The sequence below is a fragment of the Heloderma suspectum genome, chromosome 8 (genome assembly GCF_057233095.1).
Source record: "Heloderma suspectum isolate Gila_16-S chromosome 8, 16-S_ref, whole genome shotgun sequence".
NCBI lineage: Eukaryota > Metazoa > Chordata > Lepidosauria > Squamata > Helodermatidae > Heloderma > Heloderma suspectum.
Window position 1 is genome coordinate 8,973,301 of NC_139465.1, and position 22,942 is coordinate 8,996,242.

The following is a 22,942-nucleotide window of genomic DNA, read 5'->3' on the forward strand; positions in this document are numbered from 1 at the left end:
CATTATGCCTCTATTTAAATATGCACATTTTAAAGTAGGTCCCTTTGTCTTAAAAAAAAAAAAATCCTCTGCAAAATGGCAGGCACTCACGGACAGTTCTGGGTCAGTACGTGGAGCATCCAGGTGGGTGGCCAGAGGCTCAGCAGGCGCAGTCCAAGGATTCAGGTGGGAGGGTGCCCAACAGACTCCTGGACCGAATCGGGCATCCACACCATCCCTAGGAGATGCTACTTTTTGAATTCTCCCTTGCACTATCTGCAAGTAAAATACATTAAAAAATAAAGCATAGGAAGGAGTGAGCAAGACTAGAGTACTTGTCTCTGAATGCTAACAATATATTTTCAGAAAAGGAGGTCACGCATGCGCATGTGCGCAAGCACACACACACTTTATTCAAAGATACATTTAAACTTGTCTTCTCCCACTTGGCATCTGAAATGGTGAGGCCTTATCCCATCTCTTCAGATTTCTCCTACTTCTTTCTGCCCCATCTGTAGACTAGGTCAGCATCTCAGGAGGCCGTACTTATATTCCTGTCCTGGCAGTTAACATTGTTTCTACATGTTTTGCAACAGGCATCACTTTAAATAACTTTTTACAGCTCCTGCATCTCAGGGATGTCGCCGGCTCACCGCACCACCTTGAATCAACCCTGTCCCAAAATAATACGCCAACCATGCTTTTATTGTTCCATTCATTTCTCTCAGTAGGAGTCTAGGAGAGTGTGTTGTTCTTCCATTGCAAAGAACGCAACTAGCTTTGTACATCTTCATGACTACATCAGTTTACCAGAAAACACACATGCTAATAAATGCTTTTCGTGTGTCATCAGTGATATAAACAAAATCAGCTAGCAAAATCAGCTAGTGATATAAACAAAATCAGCAAAATCAGCATTTTACCCACTGTATACTAGCACTTCCCAATGTTTGATTGTTATTTTACTTATATTAAATCTTGTGCCCTCCTTTCTATCACCCTTTATGTTCGTTTTGATACAAATAAGATTTCAGCCATGTCTATCACACATAGTTCTCCAACAGATAAACATGCACAAATTGGCAGGAAGTTTCTATACTAGTTATAATGTATCTGAAGTCGGCTTACCTGTAGGAGACCCTTCCATGACATGCCCAATGTATGGCCCTTCCCGGAAGACAGGCCTGTTGTCATTCTGGTCAATGATAATGATATCTAGCTGGACCGGGCCTTCTATGCTTTTGCCACTGACATCGGTGATCTCAACCTCGAGCTGTATAAGTAAAGAGAAAGTAACACAAGTCAGACTGGTATCTGAATATCAAACAAGGTAGAGGACAACAAAGAGTTGACATCTGCATTTTTGCCATAATAAGCCTCCGGCAAGGTTAGCGCTTATGATGGTTGAGCCCTGTAATAAAGGCAGGATGGTTACAAGCATAAGCAATTGAAACAAAAAAGAAAAGAGCACATGCTGAGATCCCCATTGGCCACTTTGCAACTGAATTGCCAAATTTGCTGGAGAATGCAATGAGGGAAGAAGAAGAAGAAAAAGGGAAACACAATTTGATGCTAATGAAGTGAATATTTGCTTAGAATAAGTCTTTTTTCCCCTCTCTCCTTCAAGCATAATTACACTTAAGGGGGACATATCGAACCACAAAATAAATTGCAAGGTAGTCCATAGCTGAACACTGAGATGCACAAAGAGATTGTTAGCAGCAAAAAAGAGGAGAGCTGTTGGAAACACCACTTTGCTCTACTGCATATTCTTTCTGATCTGATTTATCCCCTTGGGTACTTTTAGATGTCATAGTACCAGCTATGGATCATTCCAACATAACATGTATGTAGGGATGTCAGAGAATTTCGCCATGAATCTTGGGGAGGCCGAATGCCAGCGCATTTGCCCCCCGAAATCGGTGGCGAAATGGTCTGCCCCCCGCCACCCCCAGGGATGGGACTTACCTTGGGCGAATCTCCCTGGTGGCGGCGGCTCCGGCAGCGGTTCGGCAGCGATTCGGCAGTGGTGGCTGCGGCGGCCAGTCTTCCGACCGGCTGCCGCCACCGCCATTTCCAAGTTAAAAAAAAAAAAACCACGTGATAGGCTATGTAAAGATTTACGTAGCCTATCATGGCTAGATTTTTAAAAAATGCCATGATAGGCTACGTAAATGTTTATGTAGCCTATCACGGCTGAGTTAAAAACAAACAAACAAACCGCGCGTACGCAAATGGCGGCGCCCATGAGCGCCGCCATTTGCATTCCTTATTTTGGCACGTGTAGTCTATGTAAACATTTAGGTAGACTACGGCGAAAATAAAGGGAACGCAAATAGCGTTCCCCTTATTTTCGCCATAGTCGACGTAAATGTTTACGTAGACTAGACGTGCCAAAATAAGGAACGCAAATGGCGGAGCCCATGCGCGCCGCCATTTGCATACGTGCGGTTTTTGTTTTTGTTTTTAAACTCAGCCGTGATAGGCTACGTAAACATTTATGTAGCCTATCACGGCTGACTGCAGGGACGCAAATGGCGGCGGCTACAGCCACCGCCATTTGCAGACCTGGCCGGCAGGATTTGTGGTGGGAGGGACGGGGTGCCTCCCCCCTGGCCAGAATTTCAGGGGGGGAGAGACAGGGTGCCTCCGCCCCAGCCAGAATTTTGGGGGGAGGGACGGAGCGCCTCCCCCCCAACATGAATCAAATTTCATCACAGGTAAGTGACTTTCGTACATCCCTACTGTACGAGGGACAATTGTGTGACATGTAACAAAATGCATGTCCCCAACAATCCTAAATATTTTATTTAGAAATAATTTCCATTTTACTTCCATGCAGCCTATAAATAACTAGGGATGGAGGAGAATTCCGCCACAGATTTCAGTGAGGCAGAATGCACTGGCATTCGGACCCCCGAAATCTGTGGCGGAATGGCCTGCCCCCTGCCCCCCTGCGGATCCCCCCGGGACGAGACTTACCTGGGGCGGATGTTCCGGACGGCAGCGGCTCCAGCAGTGGCTTCAGTGGCGGCAGCTGGTCTTCCGACCGGCTACCATGGCCACCCTTTGCAGTCTGGTCTTTTTTTTTTTTTTTAACCCAGACATGATAGGCTACGTAAAGACTTACGTAGCCTATCACATCTGGGTAAAAAAACAACGGTGTACGCAAATGGCGGCGGCTACGGGGGCCACCATTTGCGTTCCTTATTTTTCGCCGTTTTAGTCTACGTAAATATTTACGTAGGCTAAAACGGCGAATAAAAAAGGAATGCAAATAGTGCTCACTATGCTATTTGCGTTCCCCCTTTTTTTTCACTGTAATAGTCTACGTAAATATTTACGTAGACTAAAATGGCAAAAAATAAGGAACGCAAATGGCGGCCCCCGTAGCAGCCATTTGTGTACGCTTTTTTTTTTTACTTTACCGTGATAGGCTACGTAAATATTTATGTAGCCTATCATGGTTAAATACAGGGACGCAAATGGCAGCAGCTACAGCTACTGCCATTCGCGTCCCTGCTGCCCAGCGGCCGGATGTCTGGCTGTGGGCGGAGCCAGGCGACGGCTCTGCAGAATCCCCACAGATTGGAGCTGGCCAGGCAGGACTCCAGAGGGAGGGATGGAGTGCCTCCCCCCCATCGAGGATTCCGGGGGGCGGGATGGAGTGCCTCCCCCCCCATGAAGCAGATCCACGAAACGGTAAGTGACTTTCGTACATCCCTATAAATAACTGAGTGAAACTAACAAGTTGACTCCAGAGGACTTAACACTATGCTCAGGTCTGAATTCAAATTCAAACAAAGGTTTTGAATCTGAATTTTATTCCAGAGGACATAACACTATGCTCAGGTCTTAATTCAAATTCAAGGGAAGGCCTACTTATATAATGATTTTCGAAGTGGGAAAAATTACCATGAGGCGAGCATTACTTATCACAACATTTTCATTTTCCCCTGAGGTCTGTCTTTGATGACAAGTTATCCTTACCAAACGCAAAGGCCAAAACGCATGCACACACACACACACACACACACACAATGCGTGTCAGGGGGCCCTAGCTGGCCTCTTTCAGTCTACTCCAGTAGCCAACTCCAGACACAGACAAAGGATTCTTTTCAAGGCTTTATTCCTTTTACAACTTAATAACTCTATCACTAGCGACTAAGCTATGAACAGCAGAGTAACCTATGCCCCAGGTTAGAAACAGTTGGTCCCTGTTTGAATGAGAATCACTTGCAGACCCTGAACTTATGGGATAGGGAGAGTCCCTCCCCTTTTCCCTTGGGTCCTCTGGACGCGACCATTGCTTGCGCGCCAAACGGGCACTACGCCTCCTTTCCGTGTCCTCCATAGCTCGTCGCTCTTTGCGTCTGCGTCGAGCATCCAGCCAGCCCTCCTCTTTCACTCCCAGGACCGCTATCTATCTCTGGAATGCCGGCAGGAGGAATCTTTGCCAGCTGCAGGGCCTGGGAGGGATGAGCACGCTCCTCTCCCAGGGACGGCTGTTTCTCCTCAGAATCAGAACTGCTCTGAGGTTCTATGGGCTCAGTGTCCACCCTGACAATGTGTGGGTAAGGGTGTGGAGTAATTCCCCCCAAAGTTGAAATGCAGCAATCAGTTTGACCATGCATGTTGCCAGAGTGTGTGAGAGAAGTGTTCAGTCATCTCAGAACTGAGCATACTCAGCATAACATCTTTAGAGTGACCACCAAAAGGCTACTTAAATGAAAATTCAAAGGGAATGGGGTTTAAGCAAAACATCTGCAGAGTAGGCATGGGGAAGACATTTGTCAGGTTCGTATTATAATACTAACTGACTTAAGTTTTACTTTGCAAACTAATACACAAACTGGAACACAACTGTCCTTTGGTTTCGCACTTATCTGATTTTTGTGAAGCAGTTCTATTTTTTTAATGCATACCAATATGCACGCATTAGAGAATTATGTATATTAAGAAAACTGCATTCAATTAGGTATATCTTAAGGGAAACGACTTGCAAAAAAAAATTAGGAGAAACACATATGAAATGTGAACAGATTTACAGATTTTCATGTGGACATCTATCCATGTATTTATTTATTTTGCAAACTGATGCAAAAACAGGGCAGAAATTCTTGAACGTTTTAGAAAAGGAAACTAGGGATGGACTAAAGTCCCTTACCTGTCCTCGAAGCTTGCTTCGCGGTGGGGGGGAGGCGCTTCGCTTCTCCCCCCGAAGTTCATGCGAGGGGGGGGAGGCGCCCCGTCTCGCCCAGCTGAAATTCAGGCTGGGCGGGAGGCGCCCCATCCCTCGCCGGCGAAATTCAGGCCGAGTAGAAGCGCCCCGTCTACCCGGCCGCGAAAAAAAAAACAAAAAAACCCACCCCTGTGATAGGCTACGTAACGATTAACGTAGCCTATCACGGCTAGATTTCAAAAGTCAGCCATGATAGGCTACGTAAATCGTCACGTAGCCTATCACGGGTGACTTTGGGGAAAAAAAAAAGCGCGTACGCAAATGGCGGCCCCCATAGGGAGCCGCCATTTGCGTTCCTTATTTCGTCCCTGTAGTCTACATAAATCTTTACGTAGACTACAGGGACCAAATAAGGAACGCAAATGGCGGCTCCCTATGGGGGCCGCCATTTGCGTACGCACTTTTTTTTTTTTTTCAAAGTCACCCGTGATAGGCGACATGACGATTAACGTAGCCTATCACTGCTGACTTTGGAGATCTAGCCGTGATAGGCTACGTTAATCATTACATAGCCTATCACAGGGTTGGTTTTTTTTTTTACTTTCTTTGTAATGGCGGCGGCGGCAGCCGGTCAAAAGACCGGCTGTCGCCCCCGCCCCTGACGAAGACCCAACGAACCGCCACGGGGACCCACCGCTGGGAGGGACATTCGTGAAAGGTAAGTCCCATCCTGGGGGGGGCGGAGAATTTCACTGCCGATTTTGGGGGGCTGAATGCGTTGGCACTCGGCCCCCCGAAGATTCGGGGAGAAACTCTCCCCCATCCCTAAGGGAAACAGACACATTTTTACATCCCTACTGAAGATTTACAAATGGCGGATACAGAAGAAACGTATCATTCAAGTACTCAGGTACCAAGCTGTTTAGGACTCTAAGGGTGCAATCCTATGCATGTTTAGATAGAAGAAAGCATAGCTGGCTGAGGAATGCTGGAAGTTGTAGGACTTTCTTCTGTTTAAACACCCTAAGAGAGCACTCATATGGCCACTCGACACTGCCATAGGATTTTTCAGTTTACTGGCTCCAAGCTTGTAGACAGCATTCCGAACTCAGACACAAGAACCCATGATCCCCACCCCTCCCCCTCATAGCCTGCGAGGGGAGAACCGTGGCAGCTGCCTCTCTGTGCTTGGAAAACGGAGCAAGGAGAGGATGAAAATGGGATGTTCCTGTGGGCGGGGTGGGGAGGAGACCTTGGAAGCCCCTTTACGTTGCTTCCTATGGGGTCTCCAGGCCATTCCCGCCCCCTCTCTGAAGCCCCAGCTAAACACATGAAATTGCAGATCTAGCCAAGAATGCAGGCCAGGTGGAGTGCAGAGGAGAGGATCCCTTGTGTGATCTGCTTGGCTTGCATTGGATAGGCATCAGATTCCAAGTTAAGAGGCTGGTGTCTATCTAGATAGGATTGTTCCCTAGGGGTCCAATGCAGCACCTTGGATTGTACCCAGAAATACACTGAGAGCCACTAAGTCCTTTCAACACATGTATACTATTACTGGATCAGATACTTGCTCATTACCAGCCCTCTTTCATTCACGTCAGGAGCATATGACATGGACTTAGACATTGCGGCAGCTCATGCTATACGCTGCAAGACCACTTCCTCCTAACGATGTGTGGATCAGCAAAACTCAACAACCTTTTCTTGGACTGCTACTCACGCATATTCTGCAAGTATCTATACAACCTGTGTGCCAGTCATGGAATTACTGCAGGCACATTTGGAGTAGGAATGCTGGCAATATTCGCCCACACAATGCTCAGAAATGAACTCTGGGGGGCTCCTAAAGTCCTTCCTTAAATGTGACACAAGCTACTGAAGCCCTGAAAATCAAGTTAGCAAAACTTGAGCTTGCTAGAGTTCTCCAAATTCCATCTCAAAGCTCATCCCAATTCAAATTGGCATCAGCTTGCAAGCTTTTCCTTCCTTTTTGAATGAAAATCTGTGCATTGTTGTTGTTGTTCAGTCGTTCAGTTGTGTCCTACTCTTCGTGACCCCTTGGACCATAGCATGTCAGGCCTTCCTGTCCCCTGCTCTCTCCCGGAGCGTGCTCAAGTTCATATTCATTGCATCAGTGATGCTATCTAGCCATCTCATCCTCTGCCGTCCCCTTCGCCTTTTGCCTTCAATCTTTCCCAGCATCAGGGTCTTTTCCAGTGAGTTTTCTCTTCGCATTAGGACGTGGCCAAAATATTTGAGCTTCAGCTTCAGTATCTGTCCTTCCAATGAGCACTCAGGGTTGATTTCCTTTAGGATGGACTGATTTGACCTCCTTGCAGTCCAGGGGACTTGTAAGAGTCTTCTCCAGCACCACAGTTCAAACGCATCGATTCTTCGGCGCTCAGCCTTCCTTATAGTCCAGCTCTCACAGCCATACGTTGCTACTGGGAAAACCATAGCTTTGTTGGCAAGGTGATGTCTCTGCTTTTTACTATACTGTCTAGGTTTGCCATAGCTTTCCTCCCAAGGAGCAAGAGTCTTTTAATTTCATGGCTACAGTCACTGTCTGCGGTGATCTTGGAACCCAAGAAAATAAAATCTGTTACTGCTTCCATTTCTTCCCCTTCTATATGCCAGGAAGTGATGGGGCCAGATGCCATGATCTTTGTTTTTTTAATGTGGAGTTTCAAACCAGCTTTTGCACTCTCCACTTTCACCCTCAACAAGAGGCTCTTTAGATCCTCTTCGCTTTCTGCCATTAGGGTGGTATCTTCTGCATATCGGAGGTTGTTGATAATTCTCCCAGCAATCTTAATTCTGACCTGTGATTCATCCAACCCGGCGTTTCTCATGATGCATATAAATTAAATAAGCAGGGTGACAATATACAGCCTTGTCGTACTCGTTTCCCAATTTTGAACCAATCGGTTGTTCCATGTCCTGTTCTTACTGTTGCTTCTTGACCCTCGTACAGGTTTCTCAGGAGACAGGTAAGGTGGTCTGGTGCTCCCATCTCTTTAAGAATTTGCCACAGTTTGTTGTGATCCACACAATCAAAGGCTTTAGCGTAGTCAATGAAGCAGAAATAGACATTTTTCTGGAATTCTCTTGCTTTCTCCATGATCCAGCGAATGTTGGCGATTTGATCTCTAGTTCCTCTGCCTCTTCGAAACCCAGCTTGTACTTCCAGTAGTTCTCGGTTCACATACTGCTGAAGCCTAGCTTGTAGGATTTTGAGCATCACCTTGCTGGCATGTGAAATGAGCGCAATTGTACGGTAGTACTTTTGTGCATATTTTCCAAATTATGCATCAGTTGTGCACATGTTTGAAATGTCCATGTTCTTCTCCCATTGATTAAAGCATAGTTGTGTGCATTTTTCAAATGTATGTATTTTTTCATCTGCATTTTTCAAATGTACTCATGTTGTCTGACACTTTTCTTTTTTTTTTTAAGACTGTGAATCACAATGCCAGTTTGGAAACGTATGGATTCCACAGATTGCGTCTGAGTCCATATTTGGTCTGGGAGGTATCAACTGACGTGATGAAAAACAAACTGAAATGAATTTCTCATACACCCCTACTCCCTTCTGAAAGATTTCACTCTTAGCTAATATTCTATAGAAGTGACCTACGCTCATGCGCCTCCTATTCAGAGGTAGTGATAGCTGAGAAATTCATATTTTAATAGGGATGGGTGAAGAAGCGATTCTGCATTTGCCCAGATTCTCCAGATACCAACTTGAAGTTCAGCTCTGCTCATTTCTTGTGCTCATTTGTGCTCCCCCCCATATCTCATTCAAATGGGAAAAGTGCTAATTTTGAACAAGAAAATACACTTCTTTTTAAAGTGCACTGAAAATATGCACTTTCCCCCCATACTGTAAAGCACAACCATGTGTGGACTCAAGTTTGGGAACTGGCAAACATTTTCAGAAAAAAACGTGCCCCGCTGCTCTCAAACGGGGTTGCAAATGGGACATGTCTGCATGGTTTGCAAAACTTAAAGAAAATTCTCATACATCCCTACATTTTGATATGAGATTGCCCAGTTTGTACCTCTAGAAAATGAATTCATAGCTGAACTCAGTCTGTGTTCAGAAATCCATATACTTCTGAGCTTGTGATATTTTGGGGGTGGAGAGGGGATGCATTTGATAAAATGTGCACAAAGGATGTATGCATACATGTGAAAAACACACAGTAAAATGTATGTGCTTTTTTTTTTTCAAAATGTGTACAATACATATCAATTTCTGTCTGAGTGTTGGGGGGGAGCTCGCATGAAACTGGGATGAAATGATCCTAGCACTGGGAAACAGAAACAGAACAAGATCAAGTTGGACAGATTCTTCCATTCCTATTCAGAATCATTTTGTGATTTTTCCCCGACGTGATTGTATCTACCTCCTTTCACAGCAACAGCTATCTTTTATTTTTTGTTTAAAGAACAGTTGCTATAGTGGTGGGCCTCTGAAAAGACCCTACTTGTTCTCATGTTGCAGCCTGTGGAAAGTTAATTAGGCTTTCTATCGTTAAAAGAGACTATTTCTCCTATTGAATTGGTGTGAGGACAAATGTTGCTGCTTTGGGCAAAAAGGCAGCTCAGAAACAAATCAAAAGAAATAAATACACTGGAGAGGTGTAAGTTTGCCAGAGCTCTTTGTTATTCTCATAAGTTGCTGAGGCCCATTCTAGAAAGAACTGCTAGAAAAGCCGGTGTTCATGTGAATATAAGTAAGACAGAAAGACTAAGAAGTGTGTGTGTGGGTGTGGGTGTGGATGCGCGCGTGTGTGTATACACATACGTTTTGAGCTAAACGTTCTGGCTTCCACCTTCATCAGCAGCTGCTCTGTTAAATGGATACCAGGATCTACTGGTATCCATTTAACAACACAGTTACTGATGAGGGCAGAAGCCGAAATGTTTAGCTCAAAATATATATGTTAAAAATACTCTGCCAAGCATGTGCCGCTGCTAACTCATCTCCTTAATCTTCAGTTCCTTTTCTCCCGTTGCTCCCCCTCCTCCCACTTTCATTAATATAGTGCTTAGGAGATATAAGAATGCGCATACTTGAAAACATAACCCAACCCTCAGTGCTTTTCCTCTTGCAACCATTTTCATATTATTACTCCATATTCCTTGTGGTGTTTGACTGCTGTTAAGAATATCTAATTCTGTAATAACGTTCTATTAAGTTCTCTTGTCTACATCCATTTTCAAATATCTTTGGGAACTTCAAGGCATCATTCCATGTGCTCCTTTTAGGTTAATGAATGCTGTGTCTATTCTTCAACAATGATTATAATGTGTGTGTGTGTGTGTGTATATACACACACATACACACACACAGAGAGAGAGTGAAATAAACACAGACACAGACACAGACACACACACACATAGACACAGACACACACACTTTTTTCCACCTGCACATTTCTCCAAATACATGCATTTCTGTATGCATCTCATAAGCAATTTCTCCATTACATTTCATTTTTTACTTTTTTTTTTTTTTGGTAATACACACATTTTTATACACAACTGTTGTGCGGAGGGTGGAGTATTTGGAGAAGTGCAGAATTTGATGGATAACTGAGTTTCAGTTTCTATAGCGGTTTGAAAGTAGGTAAAATGTGAACTGAATTAATTTATTTCTCATCTTTTTCTCAGAGTTTACAACCAACTAAAGTTATTCTACAGAGCAAAGCAAACACAAATGTTTGTGCTATAAAACCAACACTAGACCCCTGTAGTCTAAAATTAGGGATGTACGAAAGTCACTTACCTGTAACGAAATTTGATTCAGGGTGGGGGGGAGGCGCTCCATCCCTCCACCCCCGAATCCTGGCCGGCTGGGCCGCAAATGGTGGCGGCTGTAGCCGCCGCCGTTTGCGTCCCTGCAGTCAGCTGTGATAGGCTACGTAAATGTTTACGTAGCCTATCACGGCTGAGTAAAAAACAAAAAACAAAAACGCGCATATGCAAATGGTGGCGCCCATGGGCGCCGCCATTTGCGTTCCTTATTTTGGCACGTCTAATCTACATAAACATTTTAGTCTACGTAAACAAGTCTAGTCTACGTAGACAGACGCTACACTATTTGCGTTCCCCTTATTTTCGCCGTAGTCTACGTAAATGTTTACGTAGACTAGACATGCCAAAATAAGGAACGCAAATGGCGGCACCCATGGGTGCCGCCATTTGCGTATGCGCGGTTGTTGTTGTTGTTTTTTACTCAGCCGTGATAGGCTATGTAAACATTTACGTAGCCTATCATGGTATTTTGTTGTTGTTGTTTTTTACTGGAAATGGCGGCGGCGGCAGCCGGTCAGAAGACCGGCCGCCACAGCCACTGCCACCGAACCGCTGCCGAACCGCCGCCGAACTGCCGCCGAACAGCCGCTGAACCGCTGCCGGAGCGGCCACTACCAGGAGGATTCGCCCAAGGTAAGTCCTATCCCGGGGGGGGGGCGGGGGGGCAGATCGTTTTGCCACCAATTTCAGGGGGCCGAATGCGCTGGCATTCGGCCTCCCCGAGATTCGTGGCAAAATTCTCTGACATCCCTAAAAATACAGTTGCCAGTACAAAGAAAGGAAGAGAAAAACTGTGTACAAAGCCAATTTTGAAATGGAGAAGTCTGACATCCAGCTCTATTGAGTTAACTTGTAGATACACACAACCTACAGTGCAGAGTAGGGATTGAATTTCAAATAGAGGGTTATATACCATGGAAAATGAAGCCTGGTTTGGTGAAGAGCTCTTCTGGTAACATATGGGATCAGGTCATCTCTTCAAAACACAAATATTGAGCTCTCCAGCCTTGCATAACTGAGTGCCCACAGAAGCGTACTGTATCACAGTGAAATGAGATAATAAGCGATCCATCTTAACAAAGGAATTAGAATTCTGACCTAATTCTCTCCCAGTAGGGTTCATTGCAACCCTATAAATAACTCATAAATATCAAGCATGCTGAGAAGGAATAGATTAACTGAATAAACAAATGAGTTGGAGTACTTTCAGACCCCCCGTGGCTTATTCTATCTCCTGGGAATGGAGCAGGGCAGGAGGGAGAGAGGTGACAAATTCTACTCTGCTGATCTTATTTCCCTGTGTTGCTCTCACAGGTAAGTTAGGTGAAACTGGAAGGTCCTGTGTGATGTATCAATTTCTGGCCCTTTCAATGTGATTTTATGATATTGGAATCCCACTCCTGCATTAACGTAGAATTTTTATATGATATTCTCAGGGACTTCAGGGTTCTTTGAAACTTTTTGAGGGCTCATCAATGAGAGAATCGGCAATAGTGAAAACAACAATGACAACACTCTCCTAGAGGGCATGTGCCCATCATCCCTCATCTCCCTTTGTGCAAGCACTGCTTTCTGCCATGTTTACCACCTCAAGGATGCCACATTGAAAGAACACAAGTTATTGGAGGATATTACCACAATTAGACAAATTCATAGAGGATAAGGCTATTAGTTAGTGGCTACTAGTCAGGATGGCAATATATTACAGCCAGTATCAGAGGCAGTATGTGTCATGCCCCTGCTGGAAGACTCCTTGGAGGACAAAGAGTTGGAGGACTGGGAACCACCGGCCACCCGTAATGCCCAGGATGTCCCAGTAGACCATGAGGAGCCCGGGTCCTCAGGGGTGACCACCATAAGGCATCACCTGTGGATGAAAAGGACTCTGCCTCAAAGGGGGAGGCAGAGAACCCCCCAAGCCCTTGGAAGGTACATCACCTGAAAAGACAGGAACTAAGAAGGTGTGCTAGCCTGAACCAGAGAGCTCCTTCTGTCTACTTGCACCTAGGGAGCTTGCTCGCAAGGAGGACCGTTTCAGCTCCAGTTACTGTGTGACAGCCTCAGCATAAAAACACTACGGTAATGGCAAGGGAGTTGCTGGAAACAACAGTAACCAGAACTTTCTGAATCCAACTTCCCTTGCCTTGACTCCAGATGGCTTCCTTGACTGATTCCTGGTGTGAGTACTTGTGGGCTGAACTCTGGCTCTCTTTCTTCTTGCTCTTTGTCTGCCATGGTGCCTTGGGACGCTGTCATCTGTTACCTGGACTCTGACCCTCCATCTGCCTGGCCCTTGTCTGCTATGTTGCCTTGGAACCTTGTTGTCTGTGACCTGAACTGTTGAGAACTGGCCTTTTGCCTGATCCCTGTTTGTGCTGACCACCTTAGAATTCTTAAACCTGCAACTCATTGGACATCTATGCATCAGCAACTGCTCAGATGTAGGGGCTCTTTTCAGATGGGGCTAATACACACACTCACAAAATGCTCATTTTGCATTTGCAAATATGCACATTTGCAAAAATGCACATTTGCCATGTGCACAAATATGCAAATATTTGCAATTGCCAGTTTATTTCTCAAAAAAAATGGTGACCGTGAAGCTTGGCGAGGCCACCGGGGTGAGTGCAGGGCATTCACTGAGCACGGGCAAGGGGCAAGCAGGGGCAGCAGCTTGGCGAGCGGGGCTCAGGGGTGTGGGCAGGGGTGGTTCCACCAGATTCCCAGATTGAATCAGGTGCCTGTTCCATCCCTAGCTGGAAAGAAACATGAGGCATAGCACAACTGGAGCAGGGAGTGCCATGCCACTCCTGTGAAGAAGCTGGGCTGACATCAAGGGCCCACACCCAGCAGGGCCCCACTGACAAAAACAACGACAACCCTACACTTGCTCCTTCTCTTCTTCACCAGTGCAGCCTCATGTTCTCCTGCCTCTCACTCTGCCCTAGCCAATGGCGGTGGTATTCTCTGTTTCTCTGCCTTCCAAGGAAAGTGCTAGCAATGATGAGAAAGAGGATGAGAAGCAATAGTAGCTGGTGACAATGGCAGTGAGAAGACAGACTCATTGAGGGAGGACACCCTTTGAGGGTGTCTTGCACATGGGCCTTCAAAAGCTTACAGCCGGTCTGATCCTTGTTGATGCACTGGAACTCAACTCTTACCTGTTTGGGACCATCTGCCTGATTCTGACCCATTTGGATGGGAATCCAGCTCTCTGCCACCCTCCAGGGCCTGCAACCAAACTGCCTTGAGTCTCACTCTAGCCAAGGCCTGACCATAATCCACATCTTTGAACCTCCAGCTTATTATTTTGTTCATAACTAGAGTAACACCAGAGTCTGGGTCAGTGGGATCCAGCACCGCCTTGATGGCTTTTAGCAAATAAGGTGGCCTATGAATGTTAATGATGAGAAAGAGGATGAGAAACAATAGTGGCTGGTGACAATGGCATTCAGATAGACTCATCAAGGGAGCAGGGCCCATTGAGGTGTCTTGCCAAAGGGCCCTCAAAAACCTGGAGCCAGCGCTGTCGATGAGTCAAGCAATTGCAATGCAGGTACTTCAAGGCACATCTAATGCTGTGTGTGAAGGAGGGGCAGGGAAAGAGAGGGAGAAGGAGGGGGAGGGAGAGAGGGAGAGAGAGAGAAAGAGAGAGAGAGAGAGAGAGAGAGCTCTTAATGTCTGGTACATTGGTGCTGTGAGGCTCTGGTGCTGATTAAAGGGGCTATTAACAATTCTTCCTTTCTCCATACTCCGTAATGCACAAAGGCAGAAGAGACAGAACAAGTGTCTTATTTTTAGATAGAAACCTCTTTTTCATTATGCATGTTTTATCTCTTGCTTGTTTGGCTGGGGAGATATTATTGCCAGCAAATGCTAAGCACTAGAGAGTTATCAGAATGAAGACTTCCTTTTCTTTTCTTTTCTTTTCTTTTTGGTTCCTATGATCACACATTGTACTGATGCATTTGTATGTGATATTCATATTTCAGAAAGTTCTTGGGTCCTCCAGAGTACCAAGCCCTGTCCATTTCCAGCAATGCTGTGCCAGGAGAAATTCAAATGACTGTTTCATATCAAAGAGCAAAGCCAATATTTTAAGGACTCTGTCTGCTCAACCATTTCTGCTAGGGCTGAGCAAAAATGGCCTCCCTATTTGCAGGAGGTGAAATGGGGGGGGGTCATCATTTTTGCCAAATATTTTCCTGCAGGGTGGTGGTGGTGGGGGGAATTTTCCTTCAGGGTTGGGGTTTTTTTTTTTTTTTGGTGACGTTTCTCTGAAACTGTCTCAGGATACTGACTTCTGACAAAGTTTGACTCAGTTAATATTGAATGAAATGTTATTGTAAGTTGATCATAATGGTGGATGGAGGAACCAACGTGTGAAAGGAGGAGTGGAACATGATAGTGGGGCAGCCCATTGCTTCTCTCAACAGTAATACTGACCTATGTTAAAACTTCATCCAGAGCTGTTTCTGAAAATCTCCACTTTATTTGTAGATGGAAAAGTGGGGGGTGGGACATTTTTCTGAACTCTCTCTCTCTCTCTGTGTGATTTTCTTCCACAGCTTTGGGGAATCTCACAAAATAAAATTATCAGAATTTCTCAGAAAATTAGTTTCTGGGACATTTCACCTCAGTTTCTACTCTTCCCCGTATGATAGGAAGAGCCCTGCTGGATTAGACCAAAGGCTTCTCTAGCCCAGCGGTCAAGCTGATGCCTCTGGGAAAGCCACAAGGAGGATGTAAAGAGCATTAGCCCTCTCCCACTCTTTTTCTCCATCATAGTGCCTCTGATCCTGGATGTTATGTATAGTTGTTATGGTTAGCGGCCATGAAGGATAAAGCTATTAGTCAAAACTCCCATAGGAAGCTGGGAATTTCTAAAACTGTACTATTGCTTTTGCTCTTAAATTAACTTTTTTTTTTTCCTAGATCTCATGAACATGGTTGACAATTGAAACTCAGAGGACAGATTTTGCTGACATTTCAAAAGTAAAGGGTAGAGTCCCAACACTGGCTTTGCCACCATGTGCAACGTTGTATCCCCCGCCCTTGAGATTTATCCTTCCTTCCAGGCTCTCTATGACTATAATCTGACAAAAATGTGACAAGAACAACAAACAATGCAAGATAAGGTTATATATCAGGATGGAGAAAATATGGGCCTTCAGATTTGTTGGACTGCAACTCATGGCATTCTTCACCCTTGGCTATGCTGGTTAGGGCTGATAGAAGTTACAAAGCGTGTTAATCTTTTGCTGAGGGAACTGCGCTGGCTGCCTATTAATAGCTGCCAGGCCAAGTTTAAGGTTTTAGTACTGGTGTACAAAGCCCTAAACAACTTGGGACCAGGATACCTGAGAGAGTGCTTTCTCCCTTCCCAACCTGCCTGTTCACTGAGGTCATCAGAAGGCTTGCTCCTGGTGGTTCTACATGGACCTTTGGCCCAATTGGAGTCCACCAGGAGGAGAGGCTTCAATATGGTGGCCCCTTTCTTTGGACTTCCCTGGACCTGGAGGTCAGGCAGGTACCAACACAAACATCACTGTTCCAGGATGCATTCTTTAACAGACCAGCCATGGTTTCTATCAGGATTCTGTTTTTTTTTTTTTTTTAAGCATAATTTAAATATGGTGTTTTAATCTTTTTATTCTTTTACTATTTTACCTTTTATGTTCACCACTCTGAAATCTGTTTTAGATATGGAGCAGTATACAAATATTGTAAATACATACATACATAAATTGCAGTCCAACAATGTCTGGAGGGCCATATTTTCTCCAGCCCTGCTATATATGGACATTTGATGACACATACAATCAGGTTCGTTCTCAGTGCATAACCTCTGTCATTGTGTAAAGGAAAAAGGGTTAGAGGAAAAGAGTTGCTTGCAGTCAAGAGTGTGCATGTTCTGTGGGATTTTGGCTTTCCGCTCCCACCCACTTGAAGAGCAACATGCATACGTATGGTGCTGCATCACCAATGCCTTTTTAAAACCCTCCAGAGTTTCAAAAGAGATTTGCTTGCTTCATGGTTCAGGGAAGGGAGCTGCTAACTGAGAATCACAAATTCCAAATTTCCTCGCATGAATGGAACTAGTTGCAGCATTCTTCTGATTCTGGACCAAAAGCATAGGCAACACATCTTGGTAAATCTGACAGTACCACAGACCTATGGAACATATTTTCTTAGGAAAATAGTCCCTGGAAATGTGTACCTTTTGTCCATGGCATATTTTATGTATTTCTCCAGCTTAAAAATGCATGTATTTCCATTAACAGAAAAAAAAAATTGCATTCCACCTTCTATGGTGGGGATGTTTTAGAGATCTTTATATTGTTGTGGGGGGAAAGTCTCCAAAGAGTTTCAAAACATTAGGGATTTTACAGAATTATGAAAAACTCATTAAAATAACAAAACATTGAATCAGCTCTAAATGATGGCTCTCCAGTTTAAATATTGGTTTTGGAGCCATTGCAAATTGAACTTGCAATCTACAAAAGACATTGTAAGGCGCTATAAATGGGAATTGGTTCCAAATTCATTACCCATATTATTGCTTATCTTTTTCCTATCCTCACTGCTAACAAAAAAGAGAGAAAAGGAATCTGAGCCGAAATCAGTTTATTATAAAAAGAATAAGACTGCTTCCTTGAGATCAGTTGCATAACACACATAGCAATATCTGCTACAAACCATAGCCCCATTCAGGTACTTCAACCCCCCCTCTGCAATTAAAAGGATATGAGGGGCAATGGAAATGCAGAGAGTAGTTCTGCACAATCCAGAACTATCTTTATTTCCGTTCCCATCCATCAGATAGGTGGCTAACATCTAAGAATGTAAGAAGAGCCATGATGGATCAGACCAAAGGCAGCATGATACTCACATTGTCCAAATGGGAAGCCTACAAAAAGGATGTGAGCTTAGCCACAGCCCCCTGCTTGTGTTACTCGGCAACTGGTACACAGGGCACGTTGCTACTGATACAGATACATATAGACATCATGAGCAGTAGCTGTTGACAGCCATACCCTCCACAGATTTGTTTAATGTAGGAGTGCACGAAAGCCACTTACCTGGTCTCGCAGCTTTTCGCGGTGGGGGGGAGGCGCTTCGCTGCTCCCCCCGCGAAGTTCAGGCCGGGGGGGGAGGCTTCCCGCCTCGCCCGGCCGAAATTCAGGCCGGGGGGGAGGCTTCCTGCCTCGCCCGGCCGAAAGTCAGGCCGGGGAGGAGGCGCGTCGCCTCGCCCGGCCGCGAAATAAAAAGTTAAAAAAAAAACACACGCCCCCATGATAGGCTACGTGACGATTTACGTAGCCTATCACGGCTGACTTTGCAAATCTAGCCGTGATAGGCTACGTTAATCGTCACGTAGCCTATCATGGGGGCGTTTGGTTTTTTTTTACTTTTCTTGGAATGGCGGCGGCGGCGGCAGCCGGTCGAAAGACCGGCTGCCGCTCCCGCCCCTGACGAAGACCCGACGAACCGCCGCCGGGACCCGCCGCCGGGAGGGACATTCGGGAAAGGTAAGTCCCGTCCTGGGGGGGTGTGGGGGGCAGGGGGGTGCAGAGAATTTCTCCCCGAAACTTCTTTGGGGGGCCAAACACATTGGCGCTTGGCCCCCCGAAGTTTCGGGGAGAAATTCTCCGCCATCCCTAGTTTAATGTACCTTTAAAACTGTCAAAGGGGTTTTGACATCACTGCATCATGTGGTGGTAAATTCCATAGATTAAGTATTCACTGGGTAAAGAAGTACTCCATTTTGTCTCATTTTGAGTCTCCCACCATCCAGCTTCATGGGATGACCCACAGTTCTAATATTATTGATCTATTATGACATTTATATCCTGCCATTTTTCCTCTTGCAAGGGACCCAAGGCAGCTTGCATAGTCCTCCTCCTGTCCATTTTATCCTCACAACAATCCTGTGAGGTAAATTAGGCTAAGAGTTAGTGACTGGCCCAAAATCAACCATTGAGCTTCATGGCCGAGTGGAGACTAGAACCTGGATCTCCCAAGTCCCAGTGCAACACTCTAACCATTGCACCACACTGGGTCACTTATGGGAGAGAGATGGAGCGAAGACTTTTCCTCATCCAGTTTCACCACACCGTGCATCATTTTATACATCTCTCTAATGACTCCTCTTACTTAGCTTTGTTCCTAAGTGAAAGGGCCCCAAACCTTGTAACTTTTCCTCATAAGGAGTTACTCTACCCCTACCCCAATCATTTTTTGGTTTCCTTTTACTGCACGTTTTCCATCTCTACACTATGCTTTGTGAGATACTGTGACTGGAACTGAACATGGTATTCTAAATATGCTTGGGCCATACATTTGTATAAAGGTGTTATATTGGGCAGTTTCATGTAGGTTTCTGTAGCCTCTCCAGCTTAATTAAAACCCTGGAAGATCTAGGAACATAGGAAGCTGCCTTATACTGGGTCAGAGCATTGGTCTATCTTAGCTCAGCATTGTCAACACTGACTGGCAGCAATGGCTCTCCAGGGTTTCAGACAGGATCATTCCTAGCCTTACCTGGAGACGTTGGGCATTGAACCTGGAACCTTCTTCATGCAAAACAGTTATTCTACCACTGAGTCATGGTCCCTCCCCTGAAGGGGAACCCTAGAGGAGGGGCTGTGTCCATTCCTGTTCAATTTTTGGCTGTTCTGGAGCTTTATAAATGAGTTTTTGAAATTACATCTGTCCTATTTATTTATTTATTTATTTATTTATTTAATCGCCCATCTGGCTGGTCACTCAGCCACTCTGGGCGATGTACAACAATAAAAACAGTTTATACAATAAAATTCAACATTAAAAACGTCAAATTTCTAAAATTACCCTAGCCCACCCCAAATGCCTGCCTGAACATCCATGTTTTTAATGCATGGCGGAAGCTCATTAAAGAGGGAGCATGGCGAAGTTCCCTAGGAAGGGAGTTCCACAGAGTGGGACCACCACATTTTATCTTTTGTCTTCATGGCAGCCCAGGTGGTCACTCAGACAGGGATCTAATATAAGCATCTGTTGCTGGCCCAGTATTGCTGACACTGACTGGCAGCATCTCTCCAGGGTTTCAGGCAGTAACTTTCCCATCTCTACCTTGAGATGCTGTGGACTGAACCTGGGACCCTCTGTATGCAAAGGAGGGGCTCTGCCACTGAGCTACAGCTCATCTCTATCAGAGTTCTAAATTGTGGAGGGAGTCTATATGAGTAGAGCAGGCTCCCCACTGCAGATGTTCCAAGACTTGGAGGGTGACAGGGATGGTAATGGAAGGGGTGGAGCTGGTATGCCGGTCCCTGCTGTCCCTCATGCATTCTCATTATGTGTGGGGATCAGAATACCCACATAGGGCTTATTTGATTCTGTTTTCCTGCCCTAGTACTGATTGTAAAGGCCTAGTCACACAGCTAAAGAAATCTTGGTTGATTACTGGTATGAATGATAATTGATTTATGTGATTTACAGTGCACTCATATGCATCTTTTCTCAGAAGTAAGGTGTACTGTGCCCAGTGAGGATTACTTCCCAGTAAGTGCATTTAGGATTGCATCTTAAATCTTCATAATTTTGCATATGAATCATACTACAGTCCCAAGGGAGAAATATTTCCTTGGGTGTTAGAATACCAATGATACTTGCTGTGACACAGCACATTTTTAACAATTTATCTCATATGCAAATGTGGTCAATTAATTAAATCAATTAATTAGCTAAAACTCATACAATCAACCAGCTAAGAATTATTTAAACATGCATATTACCAAAATGCCATGCATAGGCGACTTTTGATATAGTGGTGAAAGTCTGAGATGGTGTTCATTTTAATACAAAAAAAAAAAAAAAGTCCCACTCTTTGTTATATGGAAAGACAATTGTTAACAATTGCTTTACCACTTCATATTCCACTGTGTAGCTAGCACCCCAGGCCTACTCCTGCCACAAAAGGGAAGCTTAAACACTGCCTGTGTCCAGGCTCTCTCTTTGGGTTTATTGGATCCTCCTTCACGTGACATCAGAAATGGAGGGGAGAAGGTTTTGAAACACCTGATTCCTCCTCTTCCTGCAGACCCTTGTCTCCCAGAAATCTTTTCCTCCATATGAGCCAGTTCTGTGGTTCCCTAAGACTCACAGGAGAAGCAAGATGAAGGAAGTGAACAGAACAACTGCATGGAGGAGAAGGCTCTCAATGGCTGCTAGTCCAGAGAGCTATATGCTGCCTTCAATATCAGAGGCAGTATGCCTATGCACACCAGTTGCTGGGGAACATGGGTGGGACTTAGGGATGTACAGATTGTGTATAAACCATTCGGTCTGCTTTTTGTGGATTGTCAGGCACCCTTCATTCCATCGTGCACCCATCAATGGAATTGGATTTTTTTTTTAGTTTCCAAATTTGCACAAAATTGCATGTGCAAAAATGTGCAGTTCCCTTAAAATGTGCATTTTTGTGCTTTAGCCAACGGGAAAATGCATATTTTTGGCCAGCATTTTTTAATGCATGTTTTTCTATGACAAAATATGCACAAAACTCCCAAAGGTTAGAAAAGCAGTACACAAATCTAGGGATGTATGAAAGTCACTTACCTTTCGTGGATTATGTTGATGGTGGGGGGGAGGCGCTCTGTCCCTCCCCCCGGAATCCTGGATGGGGGGGAGGCGCTCCATTCCTCCCCCGCGGAATCCTGGCCGACCGGTTGTGCTCCGCAGGGATTCTGCGGAGCCACCGGCCGGCTCCGCCAGCAGCCAGACATCCGGCCGCTGGCTAGCAGGGACGCAAGTGGCAGCGGCTGTAGTTGCCGCCGTTTGCGTCCCTGCAGTCAGCCGTGATAGGCTACGTAAATGTTTATGTAGCCTATCACGGGTGACTTAAAAAACAACAACAACGCGCGTATGCAAATGGTGGCGGCCACGGCCGCTGCCATTTGCGTTCCTTATTTTGGCATGTCTTAGTCTACGTCAAGATTTACGTAGACTAAGACAGCGAAAATAAGGGGAACGCAAATAGCGTAGCGGACGCTACGCTATTTGCGTTCCCCTTATTTTCGCCATCTTAGTCTACGTAAATCTTGACGTAGACAGACTAAGACGTGCAAAAATAAGGAACACATTTGCGTATGCGCGTTGTTGTTGTTGTTGTTGGGTTTTTTTAAGTCAGACGTGATAGACTACGTAAACATTTACGTAGCCTATCGCATTTTTTTTTTTAACCTAGCTGTGATAGGTTACATAAATCTTTACATAGCCTATCACATTTGTTTTGGTTTTTTTTAAACTGGAAATGGCGACGGCGGCAGCCGGTCGGAAGACCGGCCGCCGCAGCCACCGCCTCCGAACCGCCACCGCAGCCGCCGCTGCCAGAAAGATCCGCCCCAGTTAAGTCTCGTCCTGGGGGGGTGGCGAGGGGGTGGCAGACTGTTCTGCCAGTGATTTTGGGGGGCCGAATGCGCTGGCATTTGGCCTCCCCAAGATCCGTGGCGGAATCCTCTGACATCCCTACACAAATCCATGGGATCCCCCTGATGGGAAAAGCCAGTCTGCTGTGGAATCCCTGGGTCAAGTTCATAAAAGTCTGAACTCATTTGGTTCAATTGTGGATTTCTCTACCGTTCCTGGTGGGAGGGTGCTGTTGCACTCATGTGACATGCCCTGCTTGTGGGTTTCCCATGAACAGCTGGTTGGCCACTGTGTGAACAGAATAAGGATGTACGAAAGTCACTTACCTTTTCGCAGCTTGGATTCGCGGTGGGGGGGAGGCGCTACGTTGCTCCCCCTGGAATCCTCCCTGGAGTGGCTACGCAAAGCCATTGGCCAGGGCCGTCCGCAGCCAGAGTTCCGGCTGCGGACAGGCTGTTGCAGACGCAAATGGTGGCCGCCGTAGCGGCCGCCATTTTCATCCTGCGAAGCTGCCGTGATAAGCTACGTAAGTATTTACATAGACTA

General features: G+C 45.5%; 1 protein-coding gene across 1 annotated transcript in view; it reads right to left on the bottom strand.

The window, feature by feature from the left end:
- CDH13 (cadherin 13) overlaps positions 1 to 22,942 on the bottom strand; it is a 1,172,869-nt gene that overhangs the window by 495,299 nt on the left and 654,628 nt on the right. The window contains exon 6 of the mRNA XM_084812404.1: positions 1,108 to 1,252. Coding sequence (XP_084668530.1) covers positions 1,108 to 1,252 — 145 coding nt within the window. The remainder of the gene's footprint in view (positions 1 to 1,107; positions 1,253 to 22,942) is intronic.